This window comes from Brachyhypopomus gauderio, chromosome 1 (genome assembly GCF_052324685.1).
Source record: "Brachyhypopomus gauderio isolate BG-103 chromosome 1, BGAUD_0.2, whole genome shotgun sequence".
NCBI classification, from domain to species: Eukaryota; Metazoa; Chordata; class Actinopteri; order Gymnotiformes; family Hypopomidae; genus Brachyhypopomus; species Brachyhypopomus gauderio.
Window position 1 is genome coordinate 23,433,286 of NC_135211.1, and position 19,810 is coordinate 23,453,095.

Below are 19,810 nucleotides of genomic sequence, written 5' to 3' on the forward strand. Positions count from 1 at the left end.
GCATTCCAATGAGCAGGACACAAACGACTCGAGAAGAGAGAGGGAGAGAGAGGGAGAGAAGGAAAGAGAGAGATAGAGACAGAGAGAAGGAAAGTGGCTTCATCACCCGGTTCACATTCACACTTTCTTTGTGCTGTGACATGCATGAGTCAGAAGCACACACAGCTGCAGTGGGTTAGGTGCTTCTGTCGGCTGTGAAGTTCTCCCCCACCTGCACCACCACCACCATCTCCACCATCGCGCCAGCACCATTACCATACTCAACAGCTATGTCCTTAGCTAACTGAGCTTGCGGCTCTAGGGAACGGCAGCGCCTCTAGCTCCAGCTTTAAACGAACGCCGTCGTCCCGAGGGAGGACTCGCCTATCCCATCATGCTCGTGATTCTTCCACGCTGCTCTCATGGCGAGCAGTGAGAGAGAGTTCTCACACATGGGTCCAGCCCAAGGGCTGCACGTTCTGGAGCACAGCCATTCACACGCACACGCACACGCACACACACACACACACACACACACACACACACACACACACACACACATAGGCTCATTCACTCTTGCACATGTGTGTGTGTGTGTGTGTGTGTGTGTGTGTGTGTGTGTGTGTGTGTGTGTGTGTGTGTGTGTGTGTGTGTGTGTGTGTGGGACAAACACCATCATCACCTTCCTATCGGCCTTCCTGAACAGTAATCACCGCACGACCTATTACGTAAGCCTACAGCAGGTATATTAGCCTCAGTTTGGATTACAGAAATGGGACACCACCTTTACAGAAAGGATGTGTTGTTCAGAACACCACCACGTATGTCTGTGTGTGTGTGTGTGTGTGTGTGTGTGTGTGTGTGTGTGTGCTTTCTCTCAACAGTAATGTCAGCCAATTCACTCCAAGGGCCAAGATCATTACTAAAGAATCAAAAATGGAAAAGCAGAAACTCTCATTTACTAACGTTGTTCATGTGACTAAAACAACCTCGCAGATACAGGTTAAGAGATGCATTAGGATAACATTTGCACTAATGGATTCGAGTCAAAATGGTACGAGCTCTTGTAAAACGGTTTTAAACAGAATGGGTGTCTAACAATGCGACATCAAAGCAAACAACTGGACATTGCTCATTATCTCCAAGGATAATGCTCATTTTCAATCGATTTGCATATTCAATGAGGCAAGCATCACTGATTTTAATTTTTAAAAGTGCCATGTATGCTTGCATTTTAATTACACGGTTTGTCATGACTCAGTCATCTGTAGGTCACTCTGAACAGCAAGGGAAGTTTCTGCAAGGGAAGTTTTTCACCTTTCCAACCTTAGTGTTTTCCTTTATACAAAACAAATACTATGCCGAAACTGGAAATGTAACTTTTAACTCTCTAAAGGCATTCAGTGGTCAACATTAGGCAAACAGAAATGCTGCCATAACAAACGTCGATTATCATTCTTGTTCACTAACTCCACATGATGAAGTCTGGTGATGAGCAGTGACTGAGTAACATCGGCCCTAATGGCTGTTTAATGACATTTGAGCGTTCTAAACATGGCTGTCCGATGGCACGTGGACTAAACCGTGTGTAAGAAAACCGCAGAGTGGAAACCACCAGAGACGTGCTTCTTACGGAATACTTTAAGTTTTATTACAGTTGGTAACAGACCATTATGACTTGACAAACCACCACCTCAAGGGGAAAGAACAGGTTAGCAGATGTAAATGGAGTTCCATCCAAAAATGGTTCACTGCTTCTAGCAAACAAAGGAGGCCTTTGGACATAAATCGGAGGCCCTGGCTGAAATAACTCAGGTAATCCTCAGGTAAATCTCAATTCAATTTTAATACCCTGATCCTCTTTTTCAAAGACAAACACTCACCCACACACACACATAGGGACACGCAGACAATTGTTCAAACCATTACATAGCAGTATTGACAGTTCCTGACAGCTTGGTGTCCCTTGACCTCTCTATGACCTCTTGGGTTGGGCCCTCAAACCAACCATCTAAAATCAAAGAGATTAATGCTTCTTTTAGCCTTCCCAGGGTCAAAAGGCTGGTCTCCTGCCATGTGTGTGTGTGCGCTCACACACACACACTCTTTTTGATATTCTCTGGTCCTGTTAGTCATTTCGTATCTTCACCCTCAGTAAGTAGGAAAGACTAAATAGAGGTCTGGGGCACTAGTGCATCTGGCTTTAGGGCCCTTACAACAGGATGCCCCCCCAACGTCCCCCTTAAAATCCATGAGGGGTTTATGTGTGTGACCAGTTTTTTGAATTTCTATCTTCAAAACACATGAATGCGGTTAACCATCTTGTACACTGGGGCAGCCATTTATGGCAAACATACTATAAAGTTTAGTTTTAAAATGTCTTGCTATATAATCAAACATATTAACGGACCCCTAATACTGTTAAAAACTGGCTGGCATCAGTTTAACCAAAATCATTTACACGTGTTCATCTCCAGCACAGAGCAGATGGTCTTATCTAAAGCGACTTACACACACTTCAAAGGAGGCAGCAGTGTGTGCTTCCTGGGACTCGAACCCATGACCTTGGTGGTGTTAGCACCTCGCTGTAGCTGCTCATTACCAAACAATACACACCATGAAGTCAGTCCCATCGCATTTCACAGGCTGATGCATCCTGGATAAACCTGCAGTTTCTGGCATGTTCCGATAGCCATTCACAGCTGATTAACCACATCACACACTGTCCTCAACGCTGTAAATAATACTAAAGGACACTACCAGGTACCTCTGCATGCATTCTGTCCTCGCCCACCCCTTCTCACCACCCCCTCAGCCCAAGGACAGATAAGGTACAGACGGTTTGATATAAATCAAGAGTCTTCATGAAGACACCACGTCTTCACGAGTCTGTCTGGTATAGTCGCTCTTACAACCCAAGGAAATGAAATGAAAGCAACCCCCCTCCCCCAACACAGTTGCTAATTTTCCATTGCCAGCCTCGCAAGGTAATTTGTTTCCAAATAAACTGTGGCAAAAAAATGAAATAAAGAACTGACAGGATATCTGGTAAGCGACACTGTCATGATTTGGATGCCGTAGTACCTTATTTAGGGAAAGAAGAGGGAGTTCTTCTCTTAGGGGACTTGCCATCGCTGATGTTGTCACGCTGGTTCCACTGTGAGAAAGCCCTTCTCTTACTGTACCCCGGTAAGCTACACAATGGCTTTGACACATATACAGATGCTGAATAAGGATATCAGGTTGAAGAACTATAAACTAGAGTAAAACATACTCTTGTTCTAAATTTCAAAATAGACCCTTAATAAAAATGGCCTCTAGAACTGCAAACAAATTACCTTATACTGCTCCTGACAGCCTTAATGATGGTTCATAAATCATTCCAATCCTCTATTTTTAAGTGCCACCTGTTTTACAAAGCATTCTGGGAACATTTCTTGGCCCTTGTGTGGTGTGTGTGACAGCTGCCAACCACTTGGCCCGTGCCATCACTGAGCAGCCTTGCAGGCAGTAGAGGTGAACACACTGTACCTGGACAGACCACACTATCCAAACACTGCCTTACCGGTAGTACAGGCACACCACTTACAATTGCATTTCTTCCAGAATGGAAATATTTCAGTAAATATTTGGTACTAGGACATTACAGAGTGAATCACATGTCCCACAGCCAATGGAAAATAACAGCTACCAGTCAACAGCCAAGCAAACAAAACACCTCTGTCATTAAATGAAAGGAAAGAGGGGTAGAGAATGCCAACTCTGTTCAGACACTTCACCACGCTTTAAAAAAATCAGTTAATAGATTAAATGAACCTTTAACTGTCACATCCTCATTCAGGAGAACTGCGTAATCTATCTGATCCACCGATCCATTACAGGATATCTGAAGTTCCCAAGTATCTCCAGCATCATGCTGAGAATCTAAACACAGCTTTTCTAATCCGGCTGGAACCCTTCCGCCTACCCCGCCATTTAAAGCTGAAAGAGAAAACAAAATGATGCTCCCTTCATTAAAATGAGTAATTTCTTGTGTGGGGAGCATCAGTACAGCTGTTCCTTGATTACTAAATGGAACCTTGCAATGATCTATGAAGTAATTAGGAGGATGGCATGGAACAAATTTCAGTGCTGGAATGGACTAACGGGCCATATGTTGAAGTGAAGTGAAGTGAAGTAAGAGGAGAGAAGAGGGGAGGAGAGGAGAGAAGAAGAGAGGAGAGGAGAAGAGAGGAGAGGAGAGAAGAGAAGAAGAGAGAAGAAGAGAGGAGAGGAGAGAAGAGAAGAAGAGAGAAGAAGAGAGGAGAGGAGAGAAGAGGAGAGGGGAGGAGAGAAGAAGAGAGAAGAAGAGAGGAGAGGAGAGAAGAGAAGAAGAGAGGAGAGGAGAGAAGAGGAGAGGGGAGGAGAGAAGAAGAGAGGAGAGGAGAGAAGAAGAGAGGAGAGGAGAAGGGAGGAGAGAAGAAGAGAGGAGGAGAGGAGAAGAGAGTAGAGGGGAGGAGAAAAGAGAGGAGGAGAGGAGAGAAAGAGAAGAGGAAAGAAGAGGAGAAAAGAGTAAAGAACAGGAGAGAAGAAGAGAGGAGAGAAGAGGAGAGAAGAAGAGAGGAGAGGAGATGAGAGAAGAAGAGAGAAAAGGAGAGAAGAGGAGAGGAGAAAAGAGAAGAGGAGAAAAGAAAAGAGGAGAGAAGCGGAGAGGAGCTGGGTGGTTCTGTAACTGCACCAGTAACAAATTCATTTCTAAAGGGAAATTATTGATGGCACCACATTCCCAGAAAGGTTTCAGGATGCAGCAGGGGGAAACAGGAAATCACCATGGACCCATTCTGTAAACGGGTTTGTCGCAGAAACCTTTCCGCCTGCCCTCAAAGCCCTGCAGTAGCCCTACTGATTTCAGATGAACTCAGGACCCTTAAAGCCCGTGTTCCTGTCAGGCTGATAATGAGGTGTTCCCTCACCGCACCTTCGGTGGTATACAGCGGTGCTTTAATTCTGCTGGGAACACTGCATGGAACTCACCAATCGCAGGAATATCCAGTCCAGCAACCCTGAGGCTCACCAGGCAGAGGAGGAGCATGCATGGACACCTCCTGCTCAGATGTTGTCATAGGCGCATGCTTTCCTGACTTTAGGATCAAACCTCTGGAGTTCCCACAGGAGGATTTCTAAGTGTGCTACCACTTCCACCACCAACCCTGGAGAAGACACTGAAGACACTGGCAACGCTTCTGCAGAACTCTCTACGTTACAGAACTAAGGCCTCGTCTATAAATAAGTCCCTTGTGCTGAAGCAGCACAGAACGAGTGAAGCGCACACAGAGCAAAACTATCATGTCATCAAATGTCACTTAAGGTCCTAGAATAAGTCAGCGAGCTCCCTAATGAGACTCCTCCCTCGTGCTTCCATTAGTGTCGTCTCTCCTGACTCCAGCGTACGTCAGGATGGAGTATTTGTTTAGGAGATCCTTCCTCTGTCATAACTGGTGGAGTAGGAGTTGTAAATGTGTGTGTTGGTGTACGTGTTAGATTTGCAAGTCACTGATCAAGAACTGAGGAACTACAGTGTCTTGTTTGGGTGTCTGTATGTGCACGTTTGTCTGTGTGCATTTGTGCTCATGCACATGCCTGTGTGTGTGTGCGCGCGTGTGTGTGTGTGTTCATGTGGTGTGCATGTCTGTGCATGCACGTGCTCTGTCTTACCTTCAATAGGTGAAGTTTTCAACCTGCAGCAGATGCCCTGTACGTCCCCATACGTATCTCGGATCTTCCCCACTGCCTCTGCACTCCTCAGCTCCATCAGCTCTCTGAGATCCATCACCCGGCAGCCAAAGTCCCCTTCATGGTTGCCCTCGGCTACCGAGTTCCCCGCTGGGTGGTCCGCGGTGTTGTTGGCCATCTTGGACTGGCAGCTATCACTCGGGCCGCTGGTTTCAATACGTCACGAGTCTCACGACACAAAGAGGAACACTCTCGACGGACGGCGAAGTTCTCACCAGTGCAGGGGCTTTCACTTTCCGAGCAAATGAATAGAACGCGTCTTCTTGCAGGAAAGGGGAAAGAACCATTAGAGGAAGGAGCTCTGGAGAGGAAGGCTAACCACAGTTAGCATGTTACCACGGCTTTACGTCCAGTCTTCCACTCAGAGCAACTGCAATAGAGGAGAAGGGAGAAACCCAGGTTAGACACAACTCAACACTCAACGCTCTAATGTCATTGGGACAGAAGTATAAGATTCTGCAGGATTCAACAATTCAACAAGAAGTAACTACGTAGACACATTAGGGACTACCCTTTGTACTTTACGAATCGAGCAAGAGGGTTGGCAAATAGAGGACTAAAACAAAATCCATTATAAAATAAAAGCACACAATGTTCAACCAGAAGAGAAGACTCTTCAGCTCTCAGGATAATACTGTATTGATCCCAAAGGAATCTGCAGTGTCACAGTAGCATACGTACTGCACAAGAACAAACACAAGGCATCAAGTCTTCAAACTTATATTTCTATAAAAAAGGAAACTTGGAGAACCCACAAAAGTGAAGAATTTGCACATTTTACAGGATTTTCTGGGGAGGAGGAAAAACAATTTCCAGTTTCGTTTTTTGTGGTCATACATAAATGATGCACTCTGGTGGAATCCCCAATCCTGGCATTTACTCCAGTCCTCTGTGCATGTTTCGAGTGTGTGTGAGGCTGAATGAAGTGAATCAATGAGGCTGAGAGCTAGAGCTGAACCCAAGAGCAACAGACAGAAGCAGAATGGCTGGGATTGGACATTGGACAAGGGTGGGAGAGAGCCTGAAAGAGAGAGAGAGAGAGATAGACAGGGAAAAACAAAGGGAGGTTCTGGGCTCAGATTAAGCTGGCAGGACAAGGCCTGCCAGTTTTTGAGATAAGCTTTCTGTGCTAATGGGAGATAGTCAGGGGTCCAGGTCCACCGGGCTTTCTTAAACACTTCAAATGCTCAAAATGGAGGTCACCCTTTGATGTATGTGTTTCAGGGACACGAGATGAAATGCAGGAGTGAGACTCCACTACAGCAATCCACTCTGTAGACAATCTCTCTTTTTCACCACACACACGCATGCACGCACGCACACACGCACACACACACACGCACACACACACACGCATACACACACACACACACATACGCATACACACACACACACACACACACACACTACAGTATCCATGAGATGCTGCTAGCTGCTGTAAAGATCAGAAGTAGGTTTCAACACATTCTGGGTTAGCATCTTGGGTTTGCGCTCTACTTTAGCTGAAGCTGGACCCCTGCTAAGCTACGTTAGCTTACCATCTCCCTACTGCTCACAGAGCTGCCAGACTGGACTGCTGTTCGCTCATCACCTCAGTGTTCCCCGTTTGTTCAACGTGATGGCCCTCTTTGCCGACGTCACACGCAGTGGGGTGAAAACATGTGGCGTGAGGACCTAGGATGTCCAAAAACGCAGAAAACCTGGTGGTCCGGTGTAGAGTGCCTTCACTGTCCAGACAGCTCACTAAAGCCACAACCAGCTTATGAGGGTTAAAGATCAACAGGCGTCCCTTATGAGTAAAGTGGAGTAACTGATAAATGCTGAGCAAGGGTTATCAGAAGAGGCAGACCTGCAGTTTTGTCTAGAGGGAGGGTGGGGGTGTGTGGGCGTTTATGCCAGATTATGCGGTCCACATGAGTTTTGCCCACAACTCAATATTAGATGCCTGTGAATGTTGTGTTTCCGAGTAAAGCTACATCAACCCTACCAAATGTCCCCAAGTGCTGAAGGTTCTTCCAGATCTTGGTCCAAAAGGTTTGAGAACTGCCAAATAATCAAATGAATCGCTGAGATAAGAAGGGTTTGGTGGAGCGACTCCTGTCTCCTGCTGAGGAACAGTCCGCCAGGATGACTGATGGGTGACGCGTCTTCATTAGCTCTGTGTTCGGTCCAATGAGAAGCCGTTGAAAATATACAGTCATTATTCTAATTCCACTATTCTGCAAAATGTCCTTGAGCTAAGCTAATTTGTCACAGCCTCATGAATAACCAAAATGTACTTTCATTAAACACATCTACCACCATTATCTAAAGGCAGTAAAAAAAAGAGATTAGTAGAATAAATATGATGTTAATCTATGCCGTTAATTGGGCTAGCCACTTAATTCTGACAAATCAAATATGCCCAATTTGGGTAAAAGCCATAAGAGTGTAAGACGTTCATGGCAGAAAAGAACCTACGTTGAAAGGCGATGTCAAAGAGGATCCTACACTCTCGGGACATTAGAGGATTCCAAAACATTCAGACACAAACAAATTTTGTACAAAATCTGCATCCGTATTAAAGGCATGAGCACAGACCACATAATGAATGTCAGATTTATGTGAGCTAGATATTTTCAGTGGAATCACGCGGGATAATTAGGAGGGAACTCTGAAGCACTCCGCCTGCAGCCAAGGTCTGGTGTCGTGCTGTGAGTTGATGTCCTAACCCCTTCTGTGCCGTAATAAGAGACTAAAGCCGTAAAAATGATCAGAGGCAATAAGAGAAAAGGGAGGAGACAGGGAGGAGTCAGCAGGTTTGAGGGGAAATCACATCTAGTGGGCGGCGGAAGCATCTGAGAACAGGTGTTCATATGTGCAGGGATATTAGCCAGAAGTGTTACCCACAAGTCAAGTACACCCACTAAGACAAATGATTATGAGGAAGAAAAAAACAATCTGAAGAAAATATGATGAAGCACAGTGGAGCCATTTGCAAATCATTCTGCGTTGGTTCAGTAGGGGGGTGGGGGGTAACAGCGGCGTGTGAAAGTCTGGCCCCGCCCACACATGGCCAGCGCCAATCGTGCGGGTGTGAAGAAGCTAAGACTGGCAGCTGCACGCGGAAGATTGCTAGAGCTACTCTTCATTCTGTAGGAGCAGTGAGAAAACCATGAGAAAACCATGAGAAAACCCTCTTCTCCCAGTCTGGGCTCACTGTTCCAACTGCTCCCAGAGAATACTGAATCCTGAATATGAATATTAATTTAATATGTGAATATTTACTGAATATGTGCCATCAAACATGAAAGACTGCAGGGTGTTATGAAATTACTGACTTGAATCAAACTTAATTTACTATAAAGCAGCAATACTAGTGCACACGCCTCCAAACCCGCTTTTGTAAGTCTAGAATATTTTAATATTTGAACTCGTTTAAATATTTGTCTGTTTACATTTTTTGGCTGGCTCTGTGCCAGGTCACCTGGGCTTTCCCAATTAACTGATCACAAATGAGGCAGTTACTGCTGTCCAGGAAAAAACACAGGTGGGGAAGTTTGGGGGGTGGGTGTAGTCAGGGGGCTGATGGACGAACCTCTGGTTAAGACAGCACGTGGAGAATCACTGGAAACCCACGGGGGGTGGGGGGAGAGCTGTGCACGTGCAGCCCGTGATGCACGAGCTCACTCCCGAGCACGCCTGGGCAAACCTCGCACCAGAGCATACAAACGGCAGACCCAATACAGACAACCTCATGCACCTCTCTCTGTGGCCATGGCATTTCAAAAGCCACGTCGCTCGACCACCAGAAAGCTGCTAACAGGCGGTCTGTTGCTAGAACTTATTAGTCACCAGAAAGGAACGTTGAAAGGTCACTGATGCAGTACAATAATAAAAGAGAGACAGTTTATGACTTATTTTAATGAAACTATTAAAGGCTCTAAACGATAAGTGAGCAGTACCATCCGGAGTCTGTAGCAATTGTGCCTTTCTGTATCGTCTGACAATCGCTGCATGGTAGTGAGAAAGCACTGGTGCATTGTGGGTACACTGATAAATTAGTAAAAGGCAGAAGGTGATGTTCGCTCTCAGCACTGGCAGCGGAACGTGGCCGTGAGCTGTTTCAGAAGAGTGTGCACTAATTAGTGCACACTAAGTAGCCCTTCGTGAAGTGTGAGGGCGTAAAATATGACTGAACATTACAGCATATGAGCTCAAGTCAAAGCAGCACCTCTGCCTGAGCGCACAGGGACAGAGCAGGGTGAACAAGAGATGCAGGTGTGTGTGTGTGTGTGTGTGTGTGTGTGTGTGTGTGTGTGTGTGTGTGTGTGTGTGTGTGTGTGTGTGTGTGTGTGTTGAGGGAGACAGAGGGAGGGGGTTCAGAAAGAAGGACAAAGAGGGGGACAGAGAGAGAAAGCAAATAAGAGAAGAGAGAAAGAGAGAGAGAGAGAGAGAGAGAGAAAGAGAGAGAGCCTCTGCTTCTAGTTTACAGAGTAGGAGTCTGGGTTGGTAGGCAGCAGATGTAAATCATGGGCCCATCTGTTTCCTCTGCAGTCCTGTAATGGCAGTGCTGGCGTGGGCCTTAAGGCACTGTATCCGCCTCCACAGCACAGGAGCTGTATGAAAAGCAGGAGGCTCCCTCCCTCCATCTCCCCATCTCTCTCCTCCCTCCATCTCTCTCTTTAGAAGGTGAGTCATCTGCCTATGTTACATCTCTGTGACTTTAGAAGTTCCAGCCCTAAAGAACCCAGTGTGCTACTGAAGGAGGGGATATCTGAACAGCCAGCAGCACGAATGGTCCCACCACGCGGTCGCCAGGCAACAGTCATGCCAGGTGCACAGGATGATGTTTTAAATTGGGGGGGGGGGGGGGGGGGGGGGGGGGGGAGTCATAAATGTAAGCCCAGTAAAAAAAATAAAAATAAAAAAATTAAAAAAACGTTTGTCAATATCTGAGGAATCACACAAATTTAAGCTACTGTGTAAAATGCAACGACAATGAGGGTATTAGGAATGAGCGGGTTTGTTTCAGTTGGTTATTCAACCAAAAATGTGTTTAATGCGATAGCAGGAAGTATCTAAAAGTGTTTCATGAATCAGACATTCTGTTTGACTCTTGAAGTTGTGCTGCATGAACGTGATTCCGTGGAAACATTTAGCCTAAGCAGTGGAATCTCTGGAAGCTGCATTTATAGAGGTTTGTATTTTTAGCCAACAAACGTAGAAATGAAAACGTATTTAACTTATGAATGTTTAACATATTTATTACATGTAACATGGTTTCAAATTTGACAAATATTTATATTGATTATATATATTTAATATATAATAACATCACTCCTTTTACATTACTCCAAGCAAACTAAATATATTTATTTATAGCTGATAGTGATTGCAAGGTGTTACCAGGGGAGAGTGTAGCTAAACAGCATAGGATGGTGATATGTAGGATGGTTTTGGAGGTGAAGAAGAGGAAGAGAGTGAGAGTGGAACCTAAGATCAGGTGGTGGAAGTTAAAGGATGAGGACTGTGGTGTAATATTCAGGGATGAGGTGAGGCAGGTACTGGGTAATGGTGGTGGTGTTCTGGATACCTGGGATGAGACTTGCAGTGAGGGATGTGGCTAGGAAGGTACTTGGTGTGACCTCAGGACAGAGGAAGATAGACAAGGAGTCGTGGTGGTGGAATGAGGAAGTTCAGGAAAGTTTGAGAGGAAAGCAGTTGGCTAAAATGAACTGGGATTTTCAGCAAGATGAAGAAAGTAGACAGAGGTACAAGGAGATGTGTCGGAAGGCAAAGAGAGCAGTGGCAGAAGCTAAAGAGAAGGCATATAGCAAGCTGTATGAGAAGTTGGACACTAAGGAAGGGGAAAAGGATCTGTACAGATTGGCCAGACAGAGAAACCGTGATGGGCAGGATGTGCAGCAGGTTAGGATGATAAAGGATAAAGATGGAAATGTGTTGTCTGGTGAGGAGAGTGTCTCGGGAAGGTGGAAGGAGTATTTTGAGGAACTGATGAATCAAGAGAATGAAAGAGAAAGAAGGTTAGAAGAGGTAGAGGTTGTGAATCAGGAAGTGCCCCAGGTGAGCAAGGAGGAAGTTAGGGCTGCAATGTGGAGAATGAAGTGTGGGAAGGTAGCTGGACTGGATGATATTCCAGTGGAGACATGGAAATGTTTGGGAGAGACAGCAGTGGAGTTTTTGACTGGGTTATTTAACAGAATCTTGGAAGGTCAGAAGATGCCTGAAGAGTGGAGACGAAGCATAATGGTGCCGATTTTCAAGAATAAGGGCGACGTTCAGAGCTGTAGTAATTACAGGGGAATAAAGTTGATCAGTCACAGCCTGAAATTCATGGAAAGAGTGGTGGAAGCTAGGCTTAGAGGAGAGGTAGGATAGAGGTAGGATAGGATCAGAAATGAGTTTATTAGAGGATCAGCACATGTAGCATGTTTTGGAGATAAAGTTAGAGAAGCGAGATTGAGGTGGTTTGGACATGTACAGAGGAGGGAGGAGAGGTATATCGGTAGGAGGGTCTTGAGGATGGAACTTCCAGGCAAGAGGAGGAGAGGTAGACCTAAGAGGAGGTTTATGGATGCAGTGGTAGAGGATATGAGAGTGGCTGGTGTGTCAGTTGAGGACACTCAGGACAGGGCCAGATGGAGGAGTTTGATCTGCTGTGGCGACCCCTAAACGGGAATTGCCTAAAGAAAAAGAAGAAGAAGAGGAAGCTGATCACGTTCACTGTTTATCACTACTGATCACGTTCATTGTTGGTTTCTGTAAATCTGATCATGTTCATTGTTTGTTCTTTGTGGAAACTTTTTTTTGCTTTCTGTAATTCGCTTGAATGTTTAGATGCAGCTTCCTGGTGGAGAAGGAGTTTCCTCAACAAATAATTGAAATTATTTAAATAGATTTTTCCCTCCAAGTGTGTTTAAATCGTTTCTGCACACAATTATAATTTTTTACGTTTGCAGTGAGTGCAGCAGTAAGAGGGGGCCGTCCTACACTAACGGGCCACACCCCTCCCTTCAGCACTCATCCTGTGTTTACATGCCTGCCTTAATCAAGCTCGTTTGTCCCAGACCTGATTAAACAGGAAAACATCATTTCATACGGTTACCGAAATGACAAAGCAAGTTTTATCTCCCTTTCATCAAAAACAGCCGAAGCAGAATTGTGATGGTCATTACAGCGTGGTGGGGTGGACAAGAGGGTCAAACAGCACTTCCCATAATTAACGCCAGTGTCCTCGACCCGAATAGCTACTGAGTCGCTCCTGAAAAATGTGAGTGAGGTATACGGATGAGCAGCCAGCAGTCGGGCAGGCAAGTCCCCCACTGGCAAACATTGTTCGTCTTGGTTTAAATGTATTTAAATATTAAGGAATGCAACAGTTTCCTCAGTAATGGAGGTGGAGTTTGAGTTCTGTACAGGCCTCGCTGTTGTGTGCAGCCGACACAGGGCAGTGTCTGCAGCAGTCAGCAAGGTTGATAGCGTCCTCACACTCTGGGTCCTGATGTCCTCCTCCCGTGGCCAGCCAGAGGGGACATTCATCTCCACACCACCTCCCGCACAGATGGAGGTACCTCTTCTCTGGGATTCATTCATCACTTGCCCAGGCTCCCAACAGGGGGGTGGAGGGTGGGGTGAGTGTGTGTGTGTGTGTGTGTGTGTGTGTGTGGCCGGGGGGGGGGGGGGTGGGTCCAGACTGCACACTTGTGCAAAACAAGAGAAAGTGGAGGGAGAATGAAAGGAAGGAAGGGAGGGGGGGGGAGAGAGAGAGAGAGAGAGAGAGAGAGAGTGGAGGTTTTAGATCAAAGCAAGAGGAGGACTGAATGTGGATGTTTTTGCAGCAGTGTGGCACACAGAACGGAGAAAGGAGACCCAGCGAGAGGAGGAGACACTGTATGATGGAGGAGGGGGAGGCAGAGAGGGGTGGGGACACAACAAACCCAGGAAATAACAGCGGCTGAGAGACCGCTCTGGAGAGAAGAGGGAGAGAGAAAGGAAAGAAAGAGGAGAGACAGGGGAATAGAGTGATGGAGAAGAACAGAGTGATGAGAATGTGAAGAGGGAGGGAGGGAGGGAGAGTGAGCCGATGTGTATATAACTGGAGGCGTGTAATGGGATGGGCCTGTTGTGAATTTCGCATTGTGTGTGTAGGAGTGTGGGTGTGTGGGCGGGGGCCTGCACCCAGCCTCCATCTGACTGCAGCCACACCTGCCTTGCATACTAAAGCGGAAGAATGCAGAGACCTCAATACCGCTGCCCCCGCTGCACCAAACACCACCCACACCACCCACCCATACATACACACACCCACACACCCACCCACCACCCACACAAACACATGCACAAACAATAGCTAGGGGGAAGTCCCCTGGTTGCCATAAAGCGCTGAGCAGTGTAATATCTATGTAATGGGCAATGCGGCCTAGAGGAAATTCACTGAAGCGAGTTAGCATGCAGAGTGGGGTCTCAATCTCAGCACACGGGAACGCCCACCTGGACCGCGGGAGAGGGGAGGCGGAGACTCCCCTACTGCTGCCATTATTACGTTAGCTTAACCTCACAATGTCCGACCCCAGGGAACCACAGCGCAAACGAAACTCGACTTGCTTTGATTTCACAAACAGCTGCATGCGGACCAGACAAGGACCCTCACACAGCGCGCGGAGCGACTGTTTACAAGAACCTAACACACGTGTTTTACATGCTTCGGTTCAGCACAGCTGCTACGCTTCTAAATTCTTTGGTCAGATGGTTGAGTGGCATCACGTTACTGGAGTGTTCTGCGTCTGAACCTCAGCAGCAGCACTTGTGTGTGTGTGTGTGTGTGTGTGTGTGTGTGTGTGTGTGTGTGTGTGTGTGTGTGTGTGTGTGTGTGTGTGTGTGTGTGTGTGTGTGTGTGTGTGTGTGTGTGTGTGTGTGGAACACACTGCGTGTCCCGGGCCCGTGCCTTTGGAACAGAAAACTCTGCTCAGCCACACCCTGCAGACTCTGCAGACTCATGGCCAGAGAACCAGAGGAAATCCCCTGCTAGGGAGGGGGGAGGGGGGAAGGGGGGAAGGGGGGGGGAGGGAGGAGGGGGGAGGGGGGAAGGGGAGGGGGGAGGGGGAGGGGGGAAGGAGAGGGGGGAAGGGGAGGGGGGAAGGGGAGGGGGGAAGGGGAGGGGGGAAGGAGAGGGGGGAAGGGGAGGGGGGAAGGGGAGGGGGGAGGGGGAGAATGAAGCTGAATGGAACAAGAGAGGAAGAGGAAAGAGACAGGGAGAGGAGTACGTGTGAGTGACAGAGAGAGAAAGCACGTGAGAGACGGAGGGGGAGGGAGAGAGAAAGAGAGAGAGATGGCATCTGGGGGAGAGTATAAATGTAATGGCCTTGGCATAGGAAAAGAGGAAGGTGTATAGAGAGAGAGAGGGGAGAGAGAGAGATTTAGAACACCTCAGAGGGGGAAAAATAGAATATACAGAGTGTAAGATCCAATGGCAAAAAGCAAATGAAAATGTGTAAGAAGATGTAGAGTTCCCTGACCTTTGCTTCCATTTTTACTGGCACCCAGAACACATTCAATACCTGAACGCGCTCCTTTGACAATCACAAAGCAGGGCATCAAATGACTATGTAAATAGGCAGGACGGGGGCGGGGCAAGCTGGGTCTCCATTAGTGCTGCATGGTTGGTCACGCCATGAGACCAAAAGAGAAAATCACAAAGGGAAAAAAAGAAAGATGAAAAAAAAAAACAGCCTTAGGGTATCGACAAAGCACATGAACCATCAGTCCTTCACAACCGGATTAGGGGCCTCATCATTCTAACCGGAGTGGCTATGAGAGTCCCAAAAGTATCTCAGAATGGAGAGATCTGTGTTTTCAGGGCTGGAGTGGCACCGTATTGATCGTGGCCATGCAGAACTATGAGCAAGCCCCTGTAACCTGTTTCCGATGTTTAGTTCTCACTGACTAAAGACCCACACAGCACCTATGGATCATATTGATCATCTCTGAGTCGTGAGCGTGATGCTAGTAGAAAGCGCACGGGAGCACCCAGAATATGTCAAGACGGGAGAGACAGCTAACACCACTTAACATGCGACATGGTGGTCTACTATATCTTCTACTTGGGATTAGCAAGCAAACAGCATAAAATAAACCACATGCCATTTTACCACCAGTCCGACATAGCGGAAGCCGCAAGTAAGTCAGAGAAACGGCGAGCGCACGAGTCTCAGTGAAGCTAGCGTATTAGCACGCAACAGGGAGGCAATGCTGGCACGAGGTCTGGTGAACACGCTCCGAGGAGACGGCTAACGTGGAATCTGCCGCGCTGCCGTCTCCCGTTGTCCCCCGAGAGAGCTGCGCTCAGAACATAAAGCGAACGAACGCTCCCTCAGGACGAACCGGCTGCAGGAGGAACAAACATGACAGGACAGGGCCTCGGGTGTGTGTGTGTGTGTGTGCGACGGAAAGGAAAGGCAATGTTTATGTTCCTGACATGAGGTCCACCGAGGTTGCTGCTCCGTCTCAGCGGTGACGGTCAGCTCGAGTTTACGCCGGGGCTGAGATTTCAGACCGGCAGCCATGAACGTACTAGGGAGCACCAGAGAATTCTGACGAACACACAAGAGCCTCGGGGACTCGCCCAGGACCGGGCTGCATTCTCTAGCCACGTTCAGGGAGCAGCAGTCTTAATCGCATGATCGCCGTTCGTGTCAGCAGACGAGCCTCGTTCATCCCTGGAGGTTGGAAAAAGAGGATGGGATGAATGCCTGATAAGTCATTTCCCACATGGTCCCTTCACTTCCACACTCAGAGATTAAGAATGCAGGACGTGGAAGCAAATTCACAGCTTAAATCCAAGTCAAACATTAAGTCTGCGTTTCTTATCTACGGATCGTGTGGGTTTGCTATACTCTCAACGACGGCCATCCTGTTAAAACCTCAGTTCATTTAATTTAATGCAAGGAAATTCCAGTCCCAACTTTCTCCCCACTTAACATAGACTCATCAACTATCCCCTCCGGCAGATTCGCCGTAAGGGCTCGGATGAAAGTGCCTTTCTGGCTTCACGCAGCAGTACAACACACCAGAGCATCCTGCTCCGGAGACCAGACCGTCTCATCGACCAACAACTTCAATCTAAATCTCTCCCATTTATTATCATCTCCCTGCTAATTAATCAACACAGTGGACTGTGGGGGGAGACGATTACGGTATAACAGTAGTGGCACAATGGCTGATCACCACCACACTCTCAGAAAGGAAGAGAGAGAGAGACACACACACACACACACACACACACACACACACACACACACACACACTTTAAGCTGCTGCAGTATGAAAGCGCAGTTTGCAGTTATTGAGTCTGTAGTGAAGCTGTGAGGAAGATATTTCAGCACGTGAATTCAGGACTCCTGAAACACATATGTATATATCAAAAAGCAGGTGTCCACAGCCAAACCATCGACTGCAAGAAAAGAAAGTAGCTGTACTGTAAGTAACCCAGCAACTGTTGCCACCCAACACATGAAAGTTTGCAGCTAGTCTGCCAAACCACACCAGCTGACACCCACCCCCACACGCTCCGAGGGCAGTCCCATGACTCTGACTCTATGGAAGTGGTATGCACTGTGGTAAATATTTTGGCCCCAGAAGCCAAGAGACTTGTAGCAGAACACCCTGTATGAAAGCACGCTGCAATCTGATAGGCAGACAGAGAGGATGGCCATTCCTTAGACCCTCCTGCAACATCAGTGACATTTGCAAATGTTTATTTATTTGTTTTTTTATTATTATTATGGGATGCTTTCCATTCCCGTGATGTCACAATGGGTGTTTGGGTTTAATAAGTCTGCTGCAGCCTTAGAGATGCACCATACGGACTGTTACTGAAAGTGACATTCAGTGTCCTTGCTTACCTTCCCACAATGCCATGTGTAATTTATGACAGATTCTTCTCAACTGTTGTCAAGATGAATAATGTAAGCCTGAAAAAAAAATCTCTCACCTCCAAACTTCCCAACAGACTCAGGGAAGCTAACAGTCGCCTAGTCCCTCTTCTGCACCATCCAACTGCAGGTTTAGATTTCAGAGCCAGTATGAGTCATCTCAGGCTATTTCCATGTCAAACTGAGACTGGGGTGGCCAGGGAAGGGAGGCAGACGCCACTCGGCCGTGCTGAGATCAGCACCGCAGTCGCCGCTCATGACAGTCGAGGGCAGGATTTGGGCAGACGAAGCAGTTCCAGGGTCAGGGGAGGAGGGGAAGCCTCGAGGCTGAAGTTGCGAAATGAGAAGGAGGGAAGGCAAAGTCATGAGCCGTCGTCGTGCACTCTGGGGAAAGTGGGGCAGGCCGTGGACTATTAATAAGGTGTTGGCAGGTGTGCAGGGAGGGAATCCCTGCGTTAATGACCATGCCTGGTTGATCTGACCATGGCTCACTGCTCCATCTCCCCACTGCAGCTGATCCCCACCACCCCCACCCAGCATGTCGTGGGTGCACATGAGCAAGCCATGCTCCGTTTGCCCGACTCGCAGTGTAAATGTTTGCTAGTATGTCTAAGATTAAATGACTTAGTTTGTATGCACACAAGTGTGTGAGTGTATAAGTGTGTGTGTATGTGTGTCTGTATGTGTGTGAAAGCATTTGATCTTCAATGGGAACAGCTTTTAAGATTAATGTTTTGTCTTTGTAATTCTGTTCTATGTTTTAGAGCCCTCAACATAACTAGATGTTTAATCACTATGCTCAACACGTGTACATCTCCTCCCGGAAGCTGCCATACTGTGGGAGCAATTCAAAAATTGCATTTTCAGTCAAACCACAAACGTCTTGAATTCCTCCTGAATTCTTTCAAAACAGACCAGGAACAATTCCTTATCTGTCAAAGCAGACCGCAAATGGAGCGCATCAAGAATCTAAAGTTATACTGCAACAAGGTTCCCTATGTTTACCATGTAACAACAAAACTAATCTAATACGTTAATGATGAATCGAATATTTTAATGAAGAATTGAATATTTTAATGAAGAATTGAATATTTTAATGAGGCTTCTTTGGAGCGGTTATGCTTTGGCAATACATTGCTTCAAGATTCCTTCCTGTTTCCAGAATACAACTCTGTAAACCCGCATATGACATGTAGTGTGTGTGTGTGTGTGTGTGTGTGTGTGTGTGTGTGTGTGTGTGCTGTTGTAAAGCAGTTCCACCCAGCTGTTTCTCACTGAGTGGTTGTTTCTAAAGCTAATTCCAAGCATTCCCTTCTTGTGTGCCAGTTTGTACTGTCGTCCAGCAGGACGAGGAAGGTTTAGACATTATTATGGCTGTTCTCGGCCACCTCATTCTCCATCTTTCTGTCCTGCTGTCAAAGTATAGTTTGGAAAACACTGTCCAACAAAGGAAGAAAGGCTTATGGATGTGGGGGTGGTTTTGTTCGAAAACTTTCCACTCCCTGGTCCGTTCTCCGCAGCAAACACATTCATTCCTTGACCCTCTTTTCCTGTTTCCATGCCTCAGCCTTCTTTACAAGCCACTCCCCCAACCCCCAACACAGACTCCTTCTCAATATCCTCCTCCCGCCCTCTTATTCTGACTCCTCCCATTGGCAGACAGAAAAACAACACACCCTATTTATGCCCAGCACCAGGAGGCCACGTCCTAAAGTCAGTGTGGGCTGCTTCTGCACGTAGAACCCATTCCATGCTGTCGGCCACGGAGCGAGACGGCTCCCAGAGGACAAAGAGGAACTACACGAAATATACGAGGCACCGCCCAGTCTGCGAAAGGACTTAAGGCCAGATCTGCCAAGTCACTTTTGCGGAGATTCAGTTGGTTGATGGGAAGCCAGGCGATGCCCAATCACACAGTGTTAGGTTGGCTTTGAACGTCCAGAGGGCGAACAGGAGTAATAAAGGTAAAGGGCTTTGTTTAAGACGCCAAAGAGAACTTCAGAACTTCCAGAGTTATCAAGGTGCCTTCGTGTTCGACTTCCAACTGAGCAATGGCTTCTCAACACTAGGATGAAGCGTATGATAGATAGATAGATAGATAGATAGATAGATAGATAGATAGATAG

The 19,810-nt window shown here is 47.0% G+C and overlaps 1 protein-coding gene across 7 annotated transcripts in view; it reads right to left on the reverse strand.

Annotated features, from left to right (window-relative positions):
- The window catches only part of atp2b4 (ATPase plasma membrane Ca2+ transporting 4), a 69,888-nt gene that overhangs the window by 36,161 nt on the left and 13,917 nt on the right, over positions 1–19,810 (reverse strand). For 5 of the 7 annotated variants that reach the window (XM_077003857.1, XM_077003833.1, XM_077003883.1 and 2 more), the window contains exon 2: positions 5,674–6,121. In XM_077003857.1, coding sequence (XP_076859972.1) covers positions 5,674–5,869 — 196 coding nt within the window. In that variant the 5' untranslated portion in view covers positions 5,870–6,121. Of the gene's footprint in view, positions 1–5,673; positions 6,122–7,289; positions 7,514–19,810 lie in introns of those variants that run through there. The other 2 variants (XM_077003850.1, XM_077003842.1) reach the window with 2 other exon arrangements.